General features: G+C 41.2%; 1 protein-coding gene and 1 long non-coding RNA gene across 2 annotated transcripts; one reads left to right on the forward strand and one right to left on the reverse strand.

Annotated features, from left to right (window-relative positions):
- Window positions 1-302: 302 nt before the first annotated feature.
- Window positions 303-7,571, reverse strand: LOC125020460. The gene is made up of 2 exons (XR_007114205.1): window positions 7,235-7,571; window positions 303-547 (listed from the first exon to the last, which is right to left on the reverse strand). It is a non-coding gene; the product is annotated as an uncharacterized LOC125020460 (long non-coding RNA).
- Window positions 7,572-10,185: 2,614 nt separating this feature from the next.
- On the forward strand, window positions 10,186-13,689 carry LOC125019911 (piggyBac transposable element-derived protein 4-like). Its single transcript, XM_047604975.1, has one exon. The coding sequence runs from the start codon at window positions 12,011-12,013 to the stop codon at window positions 13,295-13,297; it is 1,287 nt and encodes a 428-aa protein (XP_047460931.1). The 5' UTR covers window positions 10,186-12,010; the 3' UTR covers window positions 13,298-13,689.
- Window positions 13,690-15,067: the final 1,378 nt, after the last annotated feature.

Here is a 15,067-nt window from a genome sequence, read left to right on the forward strand (position 1 = left end):
ATACCACCAGGCATGCACATTGTTCCTAAGATATACACGTTTAAAGTATTGTCTGGTACAGAGTACCGATCTGAGACCAGCATTTTTCTTTCTTTTAAAATCTGTAAACTTTACAGTGATGGCTCAGCATACTGCCAAAGCTTGATGAACTGCACTAATGGCAGAAATAAATAATTACACAGATGAACTGACTGTATTTTATGTGAATCAGTCACCCAGGTCAACATTGGACCCTCTCCATCTTCCCATCATTAAAAACAAAAAGCAAATCCTCTCTTTTGTAAAAAATTGGAGCCATTGCAGGACGTTGGGCATTTTTGCATGAAAAGCGACCCATTTAATTAATTCCTTATCAAATTTGCTGGCAATTAATTCTCTATCCGTCAGCAAACGAAGCGATCTGACCACAAACACTTTTCAGAGGAGTTTCAGAGGTTCGCTGCGACTCTCAGCCGGGAGCAGCCCAGTGTAGTCATGCTCCTTTAGCTGCCAAGCAACTGGAGCTCTTGAAGGTCAAGTGTCTGGCCCAGAGGCACTTCAGTAGCAGCTGTGAGGGCAGAAAGTGCAAAACACTCACATTCAACACAAATTTTTACAAGAACGTCCAAATGTTTTATCCACTGTTAGGTTTTCATTCCTTTGCTCATCAGGCTGCTGAAGGCCAACCCGGATAAATATTTGCCTTATTAATAAAAACTCCCCTCCTGCCTGCCTTGAGGTAATAATTCTCCCTCTGTGTAATGATGAACTAATAAGGTGTAAATCCCATATTAATATGATTTCATTTAACGTAACCAACACATAAGGATTACTGGAATCACAAATTAGAATGGTGTCTTCTATAACTGGGGATTATTGCCGTAACCGCACATGTATACTTTCCTAAAAGCAAAAAAAGTGTGTAGGCAGCATAAAAAACTGAAAAAGTTAATTAAAAAAAATACAAAATCCCTTTTTGGAAGGTCTGCCATCCTCCATCTTTTGAATATTAATAAACTCCAGACTGTTCAGTTTTCATTAGCTCATTAACAGTCTCCCTTCTGACATGTTTAGCACCATTTGCCATTCATTTAATTTCTCACTTCCCAATTAAAAATCCCCCCAAAAATGGAGTCCAATTTAAACTTATTTTTTAAAGCAACTTTAAGTATTTTTTTTTTTTTTTTTTAATTTTGAAAAATTATAGTAGATTGCACAGATGGGCACACTAATAAGCCTTTTAGCTTTCTGGTTTGTCTGCACATCTTCAGTATGAATGCTTGATTATGTTTTATGCAACGACAACAACAACAACTAAAAGCTTCCTCATACTTGTATTGTCCATGACTGTCCTAATGCAACATTTAAGTATTATTTTATAACATTTTGCTAAAATATAAAGTTTATAGTTATCTTTAAAGTGTTGTCTTTGAGTTTTACGAGACTGGGGTCAATGTTCGGGTCAGATTAGGATTAAAAATGGGGTGGAGACTCTGTGGTAAACCAATATTCAAAATGAGTCCTGCTTTTTCGTCGCCCGTCTGTCAGTATTACGCCAGTTTTCTTTTTACAGTCTCCTCACAGATCAGACCATGAAATATCAGCAACACTGCTACAAATCAAGATAAAGTTTGCCAAGATTTTGGAAATGCATCTTAGCAGCAGTGTGTGTGCGTGTGTATAAGAGTGTATCGGGTTGTCGTTTGCTCACTTCAGCCTCTCCACGGAGATCTATTTCAATGTCATCGTTTCCGGGTTCTGCCGTTATTGGTGTTTTTGAAATATCAACTTATAAATATGCTGATGGCTTTTCCTCTTCAGAATGGATTTAAATCTTCTGCTCTGAGCGTGTGTGTGTGTGTCTGTGTGTGCGCGCGCACGTGTTTCTAAGATGAGAAAAAGGGTCATCAGCGGTGCTTATGTTTGCCATCCTGCTCCCTATACACACACACACACACACACACACACACTTTGTCTGTGTGGCCTTTTCCCTTCACAACACTGGTTGCCGACAGCAACGTGCCCCGGGCTGATAAACTTTATCAACCGACTCACACCTGAGCTTGTACACAAACATGCGCACAGATCCACATGGGCATGTTTCTTGCTTTGCTCTCTTGACAAGGAAGACACCTGCTACAACTCTGCGTGTGCGCGAGTGCGTGCGTCCATGTGTATGTGTGTTAGCCTGCAAACCGTATAAATGATATTAGGGGGCCTGAGGTGACAACAATACACTCCTGGCTTGAGTACACGACACACATCATTGCACACCCACAAACAACTAAACCGCAAACACTTGAGAAACGCATGAAAACATGAACACGCGTGCGCACACACACACGGAAATCCCACACAGAGCTAACTCGAATAACATTTCCACGCCTCTTTAGAGCTTGTCATTATCGCTGCTTTTCCAGAGTGCATATGTGAATGTGCGTGACTGTGTCGGCGCGTGCGCGCCTCACAACGCTGCGTGTGTGGTTTCATGTGGGCAGTGCTGTCAGAAATGAGGCTGAACCTCAATACTCTGACTCTTATTCATTTGTCACCTTCGCTCAACCATTACTTAATGTAAATCTGCTTTCCTAACTTGGAAATGAACTTTAAGTTATTTACGTAACCAAGGCTTTTGGCAACAGTCACCTAAAGTTTGGCTCTTTTGGAAAAAATACCAAGACGAGTCATGTCCTCTTTACACTTGAAAGTTTGAACTAAAGTTTATGTTTATGCTACAATATACAACAGGGGTCTTCAACGTTTTTCAGGCCTAGGATCCCCTACCTAATATATGCGTTCTATATTAAACTCTATATAAACATACATTATTATTAGAAGAAAATAATTGCCAGATCTTAACTTTAAATGAATCACCAAAGGCATTTTATCCTAAGTAGTTGGCTGATGGCAGTGAGCTGCACTTTTAGCTTCTCTTCTGCTAACATTGCAGCATGCGTCACCTGGGGACCGAACAGGCTCTCGGCCAATTGCGGGAAACCCGACAGAGTGAGAGTGTAATGCGCAGCCTCCTGATTGGCTCAGCAGCTATAGAGGCACCTAGCAGGCCCCTACTGTGTATAGGAAGCTTAGATTGACGGGCCTAGTGCTCTGTGTGAAATGGTGCGCTGTTGAGGCAGCTCCTGTATCGCTGAATGAGTGAAGTTCTGACTGAAAGATGACATCTTTTGCCACCCCGCAGTATCTCCGTGGACCCCCTAGGGGTCGCGGACCCCCTGTTGAAAACCTATGATATACAGTGTATGTAGACCTTTACGTGATAATACCCACATGTTGTCTACACAGTCTACGTGCCACATTTCAAATTAACTGGTTTTACAGACGGGAATGCATCTGCTCCGTGAATGAGCCAATTAATTTTCTACCATCTGTTATCTACTTTAAGGATTTTGGGTGGATTTGTGTACTGCTGCAGAACTTTCTTTGCCTACCTTGTCCTTGTAAAACAAATAAATAAAAAAAATAAGCATCTGGATTATTTTTAAACTACTCTCCTCAAGTACTAATACGGTCCAAACCATCCAAAAAAAAATAATTAGGTTTGATCTGGACCATAGGCTGTTTGCGTTTCCATCTAATTTGGGTTCAAATAAAATGGAGGAGCCCAAAAGTCCAGAAGTAATTAATAAAGCGTGACATGACGAATGTTTAATATAATAATAAGTATCACATTCTATTAAGATCTGCAGATATGCATTAAAGATTGAAGACACCAAAACTATGTACCGCACTATAGTAAGTAAAAGTAAGTTTCTGAATAATGAACATTTACACATGCATTTGCGAAACATCTTAAACACCTGCGCATCGAACGAAACTTTTTCACATAAAAACTAAAAGTGAACAAAACTCCAGAAACCGCCGCGGAGTACAAATTGTTACACCGCATGATATTTGCATCTCCACGACCCAAAGGCACCCCAACTCTGCTGGACCATCCATCTGTCAGTCTACCACTGTGTGGTGCATGCGGGAGGAAGTCTGAACTTGAAAATAGCTCAGACTTCGTTCAGCCCCGTCTGTCTGTGTGTGTGTGTGTGTGTGTCTGTGTGTGCGTGCGTGCGTGCGTGCGTTTGAAACGAGCCTAAAACTACACACTACCACCACAAGTCAGGCTCATTGTCAGGATGTTCGGTGAATAATGTGGTCATGAAAAAATACGAAACACCTTTCGAGGATTCATTATAAGCAGCCAATGTCAGTCTTTTTTTAATTTTTTTTTAATTATTTTTAGGGACAAGCGTTTACGTTGTTAAAATTAGAAAATTGCATATTTAAAAATCCTCTAATAATCATCTCAGTTCCTTGTGTCACGGTGTGAAACAGTGCACTGATGAACACCAGTCACACCAGTCACTCTGCTTTTGTCACTCTGTCAGCCCCTCCGTCAGTCACTCCGTCACTGTCAGCTCGCTAGCTCTGAATGGAGGGAACACTGGCATCAGTCAGGCTCTGTCAGGAGCCAAAGCCATTACTTTGGAGGGATTATGATATCGACGGTCGTAGGCCCGTGGGCTAAAAGACCGAGACACGAATAAACATTGAACTTTTCAAAAGTGCCTCCATTAAAACCTCGTCCGGCTCATCTACCAGTGCAAATATTTGCAGTCATAAACCCTGTTGTTTCTGAATTTAAAGTACTTGCGTGAGATGAGAATCTCTGGGACCTTGATGGTTTTTACGCAAACACACACACACACAGGCAGAGTTGTGGCCTTCAAGGAGGCATTAAGGTGGTATGCATTATGGATTCAAACATAAATAAATTGGGAAATAAAGGAAGGGGGTTACCAGCTGAATGCCATTTACTCTGTGTTTATTTCAAATTATGTCAGTGCGGTCGCATCGAGGTGCCATCCTGATACTAGCTCGCAGTCAAGCAGACACACACCGATACACGTGTGCGCACATATACACATGCGTGAGATAACCTTGCTTCACACACACAAAAGCACACACATTTTTTTTTTTCCCCCTCTACCTCCACTCCACCGCCCTCACTGCTTTCATAGCGGTGCCACAGTGACCCTGACTGGTCGAAAAGCAGAACTACAGCATGAGTGAGTGTGACTGGCATACAGTGTGTGTTGGCGCACCTGCGTGTCTGTGTGTGTACTGTAATTACTAGAGAAGATAAATCTTGTTAATGAAACAGACGGAAATAAGAGGACTCTAGAGAGGGAAAGGAGCAAGGAGTAGAGAGATGTGGGGAGAAAGGGGAATGAGGAAGGGAGGGGAGACAAGCAACAGTGAACGGAAGAAGGAGAGAAAGTCTGATGGAAGGGCTGAAAGAAGAGGACGAGCCCATGTGAAGGAGGGACATGAGATGAGGGAAGAACGGGACGGGTCTGAGAGGAACGGAGGGAGGGCGAAAAGGTTCACCGTCACGTTTTGCTTCCACGCATCATATATCAGCGTTGGGAGAGTGACGCAGAGAAACAGAGAAGGAAGACGAGGCTGGCAGGCTGAGAGGAAGATTGAGAGAGAATGAGCGCAGATGCGGAGGAGGAGGAGGAGGAGGAGGAGACGACAGTTGAAAAAAAGAAAAAAAACGCAACGTGGATAAGTCAAATTTTCTTGTCAAGTGCTGGGGCGCGACTGTCTGTGCATATTAATACGAAGAGAGTGCGTCTATTAGAAGGCACGTGAGTAAGTGAACAAAGACTGCAAGACACATTACAACCTGTGATGAACAGGCACGTGGAAGCGCAAGCGTTAGGGGGTTTGGAAGGAAAGTATAAAACAGAAGAAAGGGCCGTCATCTTAGGGTGAAAACTTTGTAACTTTCAGGGGTAGACTGAAGAACATGAAAGCAGCCTTGAAGTTTGACACTGAGAAGCTCAACTCACATAGCGTACACACACTTCCTTGTGCCTGAGTGAGTTGAAGCAATACCTTCCTTTTAATTCACAAAATGTGCTTTTAATGTAAATGTAACAACATGGGGAAAAAAATGTAAATACGTGTCCTCTAACAAAGAAAAAAGCCAGTTGTTGTTCTGGGCCTGTGACATGAATACTTTACTTTTTAAGGCAGGGGTGTCAAACATACAGCCTGCAGGCCAAAACTGGCCGACCAGAGGGTCCAATCTGGCCCGCAGGAAGAATTTGCAAAGTGCAAAAAGACGACAAGCGCCGCAAGTTTTCAAAAATAATTCCCACCTATTCCTAATTTTCTTCCTAGGTGTCACACCATCTTCAGAGTTAGAGTTGCAAACAAAATATTGCAATAAAAAAAAAAGGTAATGGAAACACCTACATTTAGAAAAACCTCTCAAATATCACTAAAACACTTTCACGCTCTCCTGAAGTGGTTTTTCAGATGTGTTGATGTAACAGTTTTGTGCAAAAATGCAATAGAAACACTTTTTTCCGCAATTACCCGTCACCAGTATCACTGAAGACGATGCAAGGGGTCATGTGACCAGTTCATTTGAAGTCCATTTCCCTAAAGTGGAGTCTCACCTGACGAGAATGTGAGACAATTATGGGACATCGCGAGACGAGACTTTACGAGAGTCACAGCTCATTTGCACCTTTCAATGGAAACAAAATTTCAAAAAATATCGCTTTTATTTTGCGAAAAAATGTAATGGAAACGCAGCTACTGAGACTCAGAACTAAACGTTAGATGATTTGCACTAAAACAAAGGCTACAAAATTAAAGTTGTACTATTATGCTACTGTACTAATGGTGTCAACATACTGGCATGCACACTGTTAAGGCAACCAATAGTTTAAGAACTCTTAAACTTTTACTTACTTAGTTGAGGTTTGCGTAAATCAGAAAAAGCATTAAAAATACATAAATCTCACCATTTTTGCAAATGCAAAAAAAAACATAACTGATAAGTATGAATCAAAAGACGGCAATGCATATAGAATACACTACAGACAGGTGCATAAGCATCTTTGATCTACCATCTTACACTAAGATAAGAACGTAGACTACTGTTCCCCTGCGAATTATCCCTCTTATAGCATGAAAAATACAGACCAGAGGAGAAACAGAGCCACGCAGCCCTCAAGAACAGATTACATATCAGTGCAGCTATTTGGGAAACAGCAAAAGCAAGCAATGTAAATAAAATCCATTAAAACAAACGCAGTGGTTATAAATGATCCGTTCGTACGGAAACAGCACAGCATGCAAGAAGAAGAAAAAAAGAAAAAATTATGCAAAACCTAGACCACAATGTTAGCAGATAAAGAGGAAGTGAGTGTGTTGCATCATTTACCTGTATTTTAAGAAGGCAGTCCATAATTCCCGGTTGAAAAAGTGTTGCAAATCCACGAAAATAAAAATAATTGTTAAACGGTCAGCGTTTATTCCTGCAAAGAATCCACTTTCAGTCAGAAAACGCAGTCAGAAAACGTCCTCCTTAGCTAACTCAGTTTCAGTCTGGTGAAGCCTCCAAACTTTTCATTCTCAGGGGGGAACTTCGTGCAGCTACAAGCCCAGACGCCGTAACGTTTGCTAACTAGCAGCCAAGAACTCACGTTGAGTTGAGTGATTGATGGCCCAGTTCCATTAAGTGTCTCTATAAGTCATGACAGTGAGCAAGAATGGTTAAAAGTGGATCATTTCCTAAATGGTATGCGGCCATCCTACCTGCGCTCTTAAATCAGACGGCTAATCACGTGGGGTCAACTTCACCCGCTTCCAAAATAGTGGACATTCAAAACTTCAGTTCAGTTTGTTGAGTCAAATATAAACTGTAATTTCAGATTCAGTAATCCAGATTTGGTTAGTGTTGAGGCCTGAAAGTTTACAATTAGCAAACATGTAGCCTATGTGTTGCAGGGGAAATAAGTTTTTGAACAATTAAGTGTAATTACTGCACTCATCGAAAGGGGGCACCACCCACAGATTTGGAATACATTGAGAATTAATCCATTAATATTGGATCAATATTAATAATTAGTAAAAAATCAATCTCATCATGTCTGAGGCGTAAGCTCTCAGTTCAGGGATCATCTGTTTCCACCTCACAAGGACCTTCTGACAACGACTTAAGTGAAATATGTGGTTTATTTGCAAAGGTGAATAGTAAATAATAAACAATATGATGAATAATATAACAGAGTAATGGAAAATGATGAGAATACCGAAATGAATGACTTTAACGAAAGTGAGAAGTATGAACGAAAACGAGGACGCAAACGGAACCTAATTTCTTAAATTAATTCTTTAGATTTAGATGAGTTTCTTTAGTTATAACAAGATCATCAGCTCTGCTCAAATATGAAGGTGATCGTCTACTTATAGAAATTCCTTGGATGCCGCTCCGAACAACTGGATCTGGACCAAACGCTGTCTTGTTGAGCTCGAGCTTCCACAGCAGTATCGTCGGGGAAAACCCAGCGGTACCGAAGCGTTGACAGCAGATTGATGGACAGTCATGCAGATCCGGACCTCAGAGCCGGTTACAGCTTGAGTCTTCCTCAGTGTTATGTAGACAAAGTGGACACCTGTGAATTTGCCGTGGAGCAGAGTCTGATGGCGTGTGTTAAAAAATTGGTTGTCAATGATGGAATTGAAAAATACTTTCGATGGCCGGGTCAGTCTTGACAGTTAAAATAAAAACCAGCTTGTCCTTTGAAAAAGTCGTGCGTTAAATGTGACGAGGATGATTCAAAAATAAAACTTAAACACGCGTACTGGCGAGTAATAAAAACTTCGAGTTAAAGTAAAAAGTATCACGCCGACAAAAACGAACTGAGAACAAAAAAAAAAAAAAAAAAAAAAAAACTGATCTGAGGCTAACCAGCCTCTGGTTATCAACTCTCCAAGTTGTCTCTTCCAAGGTTCTAGGTCTGTCTTTTATTTTGTCATCATGCTTTGACGTTTCCTGTTTTGTTTTGTCATGTCTCCTAGATTCCTGTCCATCGTGTTTCCTTGTGGTGTTGTCATGTCTGTCCATGTCATGTTGTGTTTCCTGTTTTATTTTGTTAAGTTCCTTGTTTCCCGTGTTGTGCCTCCTTGTCTCTTGATTGTTTATTGGTTTCACCTGCGTTGATTGTCATGCGTTTCACCTGTGTCTTGTCATCTCCGAGCCCTCGTGTGTATTTATAACCCTGCCTTTCCCTTTGTTCCTTGTCGCGTTATTAATGTTACCCCAGGTCCTCATGTCATGGTCCATGGTTTTCGTCGTCATGTTCCATGTTACCTTGCCGTGTCTGATGGTTCTTTTGTATTTTTGGTTTTCCTGCCGTGCGCAGCGCTTTTCGTTAATTATTAAATACCTTTGTTTTGAAGATCCTGCCTCATCCGTAGTCCTGCATCTGCGTCCTCACCTACAACCTCCAATTCACCCTTCCTGACAGTCCCTTTGTTACGACAATGGTCTTCGCGCCTTTCGATGATTTACATATCAGTGCTTTCATAACAGGGTATTAACTAATGGTTGTACTTCTCACAATATTAAATTCAGAAGTAGGATGAGAGAGAGACATGAAATCAAACACTTGAAACGTCATGTCAGCATCAAAACAAGTTATCAGAAACATTCATTAATTTCTGCGACTTTCCTCAATATCCTAATTCATATAAGTAAATAATAATAGTAAGCAACGCCAACTAATATCAAGAAGAAGGAAAGGTATATCATGGGGTGTAACGATTCATCCACTACATCGATGAATCGATTTATTTTCCTACGATCCAACTACATCGATATGTGCTCGGTACGATAGCTGTCCGGACGACATACATCGATCTAATATGAATTTAAAAGGTAATCAATCGATTATATCGATACTGGGAAATAACGCATTGGATTAAGCACGTCAGAAGATCCGCTTAAAGTATATACTTGAGAAACACTGTAAAACTGGACAAACAAAATTTTCAAATTAGCTTCATATACCTAAAACACCGTTATACAAGTATGCGTTAGCTTCCGGCTAACATCAATGGCAAAATGAATGTATATGCTAATGCTAACATTCGCCTTCACGTCTCCTTGCCTCACTGCCTCATTACACCAGAGACACAGTGACCTGAGCATGGATGGCAGTATGGCTCCATGGTAGAGACTTATGATTAAAAATACTTTTATCTAACTTCGCCAAATTTCGAGCCAGAAAGACGAATAAAACTGTAAATTGACACAAATCACGAGCTGAGTATCGATTAAACATTGTAATTTTAGTTACAATTGTACATTTAGTAGTTTGTAGTTGTAGACAGAGAGAGATCTTGCAGTTCTTAATTTATGTATGATCTTATCTCCAAGTGGTCCAGGCGCCAAGAAGTCTGGTCATTCTTATCTCTTGTGCCTGTTGGTGAAAAGTGTCAAATTCTTCATTGGCACATGAATGTGCTTAAAAACTTGTTTTATGGTCTCAGAAATCTGCAAAGGAAACAACAACAGGGTCAAATCTGACTGATTTACAACTTAAAACGATCACAACTATTGTGTTTTACATCTGATTGTCTCAAGGCCTTATGATATTCTCCACACTATGCACTTGAACATATAAAAGTGATGATCACCTCTTTCATTGAATTTTGAGTGTTTTAATCAAACTTGTTACACTTCTGTTGTTCCTGGTCAAAAGTGACCGACCATAGGAAATGAATGGGTATCCTGACTATATTCATTCATCAGAAAGAAGACATTCCCATACACACCACCCCAACTCACTCACTCACTCACTCACTCACTCACTCACTCACTCACTCACTCACACATTTCAGACTGAACAATGCTTTTTGGGGGTACACAGCCCATTCGATGGCCTGACAGTCTTGACAGTTAAAATAAAAATCATCTTAAACTAAACTGAGAACTGAGGCTGACAAGCCTCTGGCTATCAACTCTCCAGGTTGTCTCTTTGTTACGACAATAGTCTTCGCCCCTTTCAATGATTTACATATCAGTGCTTTCATCACAGAGTATTAACTAATGGTTGTACTTCTCACAATGTTAAATTCAGAAGTAGGATGATAGAGAGACGTGAAATCAAACACTTTCAGTGAACAAAACATCATGTCAGCACCGAAACAAGTTATCAGAAACATTCATTCATTTCTACGACTTTCCTCAATATCCTAATTCATAAAAGGTAAATAATAATAGTAAGCAACGCCAACTAATATCAAGAAGAAGGAAATGTATATCATGGGGGTGTAACGACTCCACTACATCGATGAATCGTTTTATTTTCCTACGATCCAACTACATCGATATGTGCTCGGCAAGATAGCTGTCCGGACGACATACATCGATCTGATATGAATTTAAAAGGTAATCAATCGATTGTATCAATACTGGGAATAACGCATTGGATTAAGCACGTCAGAAGATCCGCTTAAAGTATTTACTGGAGAAACACTGTAAAAATGGACAAACAAAATTTACAAATTAGCTTTATATACCTAAAACACCATTATACAAGTATGCGTTAGCTTCCAGCTAACATCAATGGCAAAATGAATGTATATGCTAATGCTAACATTCGCCTTCACGTCTCTTTGCCTCACTGCCTCATTACACCAGACACACAGTGACCTGAGCATGGATGGCAGTGTGGCTCCATGGTGAAGACTTATGATTAAAAATACTTTTATCTAACTTCGCCAAATTTCGAGCCAGAAAGACGAATAAAACTGTAAATTGACACAAATCATGAGCTGAGTATAGATTAAACATTGTAATTTTAGTTACAAGTGTACATTTAGTAGTTTGTAGTTGTAGACAGAGAGAGATCTTGCAGTTCTTAATTTATGCATGATCTTTATCTCTAAGTGGTCCAGGCGCTGAGAAGCCAGGTCCTTCTTATCTCTGGTGCCTGTTGGTGAAAAGTATTAAATTCTTCGTTGGCACATGAATGCGCTTAAAAACTTGTTTTATGGCTTTTTTTTTTATGGTCTCAGAAATCTGCAAAGGAAACAACAACAGGGTCACATCTGACTGAACAATGCATTTTGTGGGGTACACATCCCTTTCCCACACAGACCCCACATATATAGCTTGATATTTGCCTTGCACTCCTTTTACTCTGAGCACATGAGTAGGCAACTGACCAAGCAGTCCTCTGTTGAAGAGGTTCCGGTCCAGGATTTTGGTCATGATGAAGAGGACACTGAAACTGAACCAGAGATAGAGGAGGATGTCTCGGAAGTGGAAGACAACACAGAATTTGATCCAGACTTTGTGGAGGCTGACCAGTCAACTGATGGAGAGGGAGAGGCACCTGAAGAACAGGCACCTGAGGAGACATTCCAGTCTAAGAGTGGGCACTTGCTCTGGTCTCCATCCCCCCAGAACAGAGTGACAGTGGAAAACATCATAAAGATGAGGCCAGGGCCAACACGGTATGCAACATCTCGTGTGAATGACATCAAGTCCAGCTTCCAACTCTTTTTACCAGTGTCCATTGAGGGAATTATACTGCAGATGACAAACCTGAAGGGGAAACGTGTGTTTGGGGACACCTGGAAAGAAATCGACCTGGTAGACCTCCAAGCCTACATAGGTCTGTTGATTTTAGCAGGAGTGTATCGCTCAAACAGTGAGGCTACAAAAAGTCTGTGGGATGCAGAGTCTGGCAGGCCCATATTCCGGGCAACTATGTCGTTACAGCAGTTTCATGTCCTTTCAAGAGTTGTTCGATTTGATAACAAAGATACACGACCCGTCCGCTGGCGAAAAGACAAACTGGCTGCCATCAGGAACATTTGGGACAGGTGGGTGGAGCGCCTACCACTTATGTACAATCCAGGCCCTGAGGTGACAGTTGATGAGCGCCTGGTTTCTTTCAGAGGTCGCTGTTCCTTCAAGGTGTACATGCCAAGCAAACCAGGGAAATATGGAATAAAGATCTGGGCAGCATGCGACGCCAGGAGCAGCTATGCCTGGAATATGCAGGTATACATGGGGAAACACAATACTGGAAAGGCCGAAAAAAAACAGGGCATGCGTGTTGTGCTGGACATGACAACCGGTCTCCAGGGGCATAATATAACATGTGACAACTTCTTCACATCATATGCTCTTGGTCAGGAGCTGCTGAAAAGAAAGCTCACTATGGTAGGGACAGTGAGGAAGAACAAGACTGAACTTCCCCCTGCAATTCTATCGACCACGGGAAGAGAGGTACTCTCATCAAAATTTGCTTTCACTGACACACACACTCTTGTGTCATATGTTCCCAAGAAGAATAAAAATGTCATCCTGATGAGCACGCTACACAAAGACGCCGCCGTCAGCAGCACAGAGGACAGGAAGCCCCTTATAATCCACGACTACAACAAGAACAAAGGAGGCGTTGACTGCCTTGATAAGGTAACGTAAAGTTTCATCCATCATGCATTTTATTTTATTCTTATTTATGTGAATCATAGCATTTTGTGTACGGCAGATTCAATATTGTTCCCAATCTCTTATTTATCGTTCCTTTTATTGCAGCTTACTGCTACATACACCTGCAAGCGAATGACAGCCCACTGGTCTGTGGCGCTGTTCCACAGCATCCTTGACGTGTCTGCTTTCAACGCATATGTGGTGTGGACGGCGCTCGATCCAACCTGGAATCAGGGGAAGAGTTTCAAGAGGAGACTTTTCCTAGCGGAGCTGGGGAAAGCTTTGGTGACTCCTCTTATTCGACGGCGCCAGCACATTCCCCGCACAGCAGCCTCTGCCAGTCTGGTTAGGAGTGTGCAGGCCCCAGCCCCAGCCCCAGGCCCAGCCGCTGCCCTGGCTGCCCCCCCCCAACAAGGACACGGGCAGAAAAGGAAGCGCTGTAAGCTCTGTGCCCCTAGAGACAACAAAACAAGTCTGAGATGCTGCAAATGTGATACCTATGTTTGCAAGGCCCACTCTGCACTGAGTGTCACATGCCACTCATGTGCATGAATACACACACACACGACTTCATGTTGAGTTTGGTCTTTGGTTTTCCATTTAATTTTCACATTACATGTTCATTTTGTAATACACTTTCAGTGCCTATTTGTATTTTCACTGCAGTTATTTTATGTCTAATTCTATAAATTTATGTTAAACACTACTTTGAGACATTGTTCACAGTTAAAGAATGTTGAGTAAAAATTTGGTGGTGAAAAATGTTTTTTGTGCTAATTTAAGAGCAGTTAAAACAGACCGGTCAATTTTCACAAGTAAGGGATATAATATACTGTAATGGGGTCAACGTGACTCCAGAAACCTCCATGATGCACCTTAAGTCTTGACTAAGGTCCTGCTCCCAATGAACACTCTTCCCTTATTTATAGCTCATATTGCTCTTAGAGTTACGTCAAAAACTGTGTGAGAATTGCAACTTTTTCTTTATTTTATAAGTACATTTACTGTCACATTTTGTTTGCTCGATCCTTAACTTTGAGGTAACAAAGGATAAAGTCAAATCCACCTTTAGAATGATAATATGAAACTTGTCTGCCACCTAGTTTTAGTTTGCTGACCGCATGTGCACCCTGGGAAAAGTTCTTGGGGGTGTGTGTATGTGTGTCCTGGTAAAATTGAACTGTCATGGCCCGAATGGGCACTTTGATCATTTTATGTGCACAGGAAAGAAGAGAAGAAGGACGTAGTAGACAGCACAAGTAGAAAGAAAGAGGAAAAGAGATGGAAAATGAGAGGAGAGGAGAAAGGATGAGAAGGGAATGGAAACTATAAGTGAAGGAAGGAAGAAAAGAGGGAAAGATAATGAAGTGGACGGGAAAGGTAAGGGAAGAAGGGGACTGTAAAGAAAAAATATATAATAGTAATGGAAAAGGGAAATTAAAGGAAAATAAATGATAAAGGTAAGGAAAAAAAGGACAGGTATAGAAAATGTATAGAAGAGGGAATGGAGAAAAGAATAGGATAGGAAGGAGAGAAGGCAAATTCAAAGAGTGAAGCAGAACAGGGACAGAGTGAAATAGGTATTAAAATACGAGAAGAAGGAGCAGGAGAAAAAGAAAAGAAAGTACAAGGAAAGAAAAAGAGGAAACTGAAGATGAGGGAAGGAAGAAAGACATGGGGACGAGCACGAGGAGAGCAGACAGAAAGGAAGGATATTGATAGAGTGAAAGGATAAAGGATGAAAGCGTTCTTTCACTGAGT

The sequence above is a fragment of the Mugil cephalus genome, chromosome 14 (genome assembly GCF_022458985.1).
Source record: "Mugil cephalus isolate CIBA_MC_2020 chromosome 14, CIBA_Mcephalus_1.1, whole genome shotgun sequence".
Classification (NCBI taxonomy): domain Eukaryota; kingdom Metazoa; phylum Chordata; class Actinopteri; order Mugiliformes; family Mugilidae; genus Mugil; species Mugil cephalus.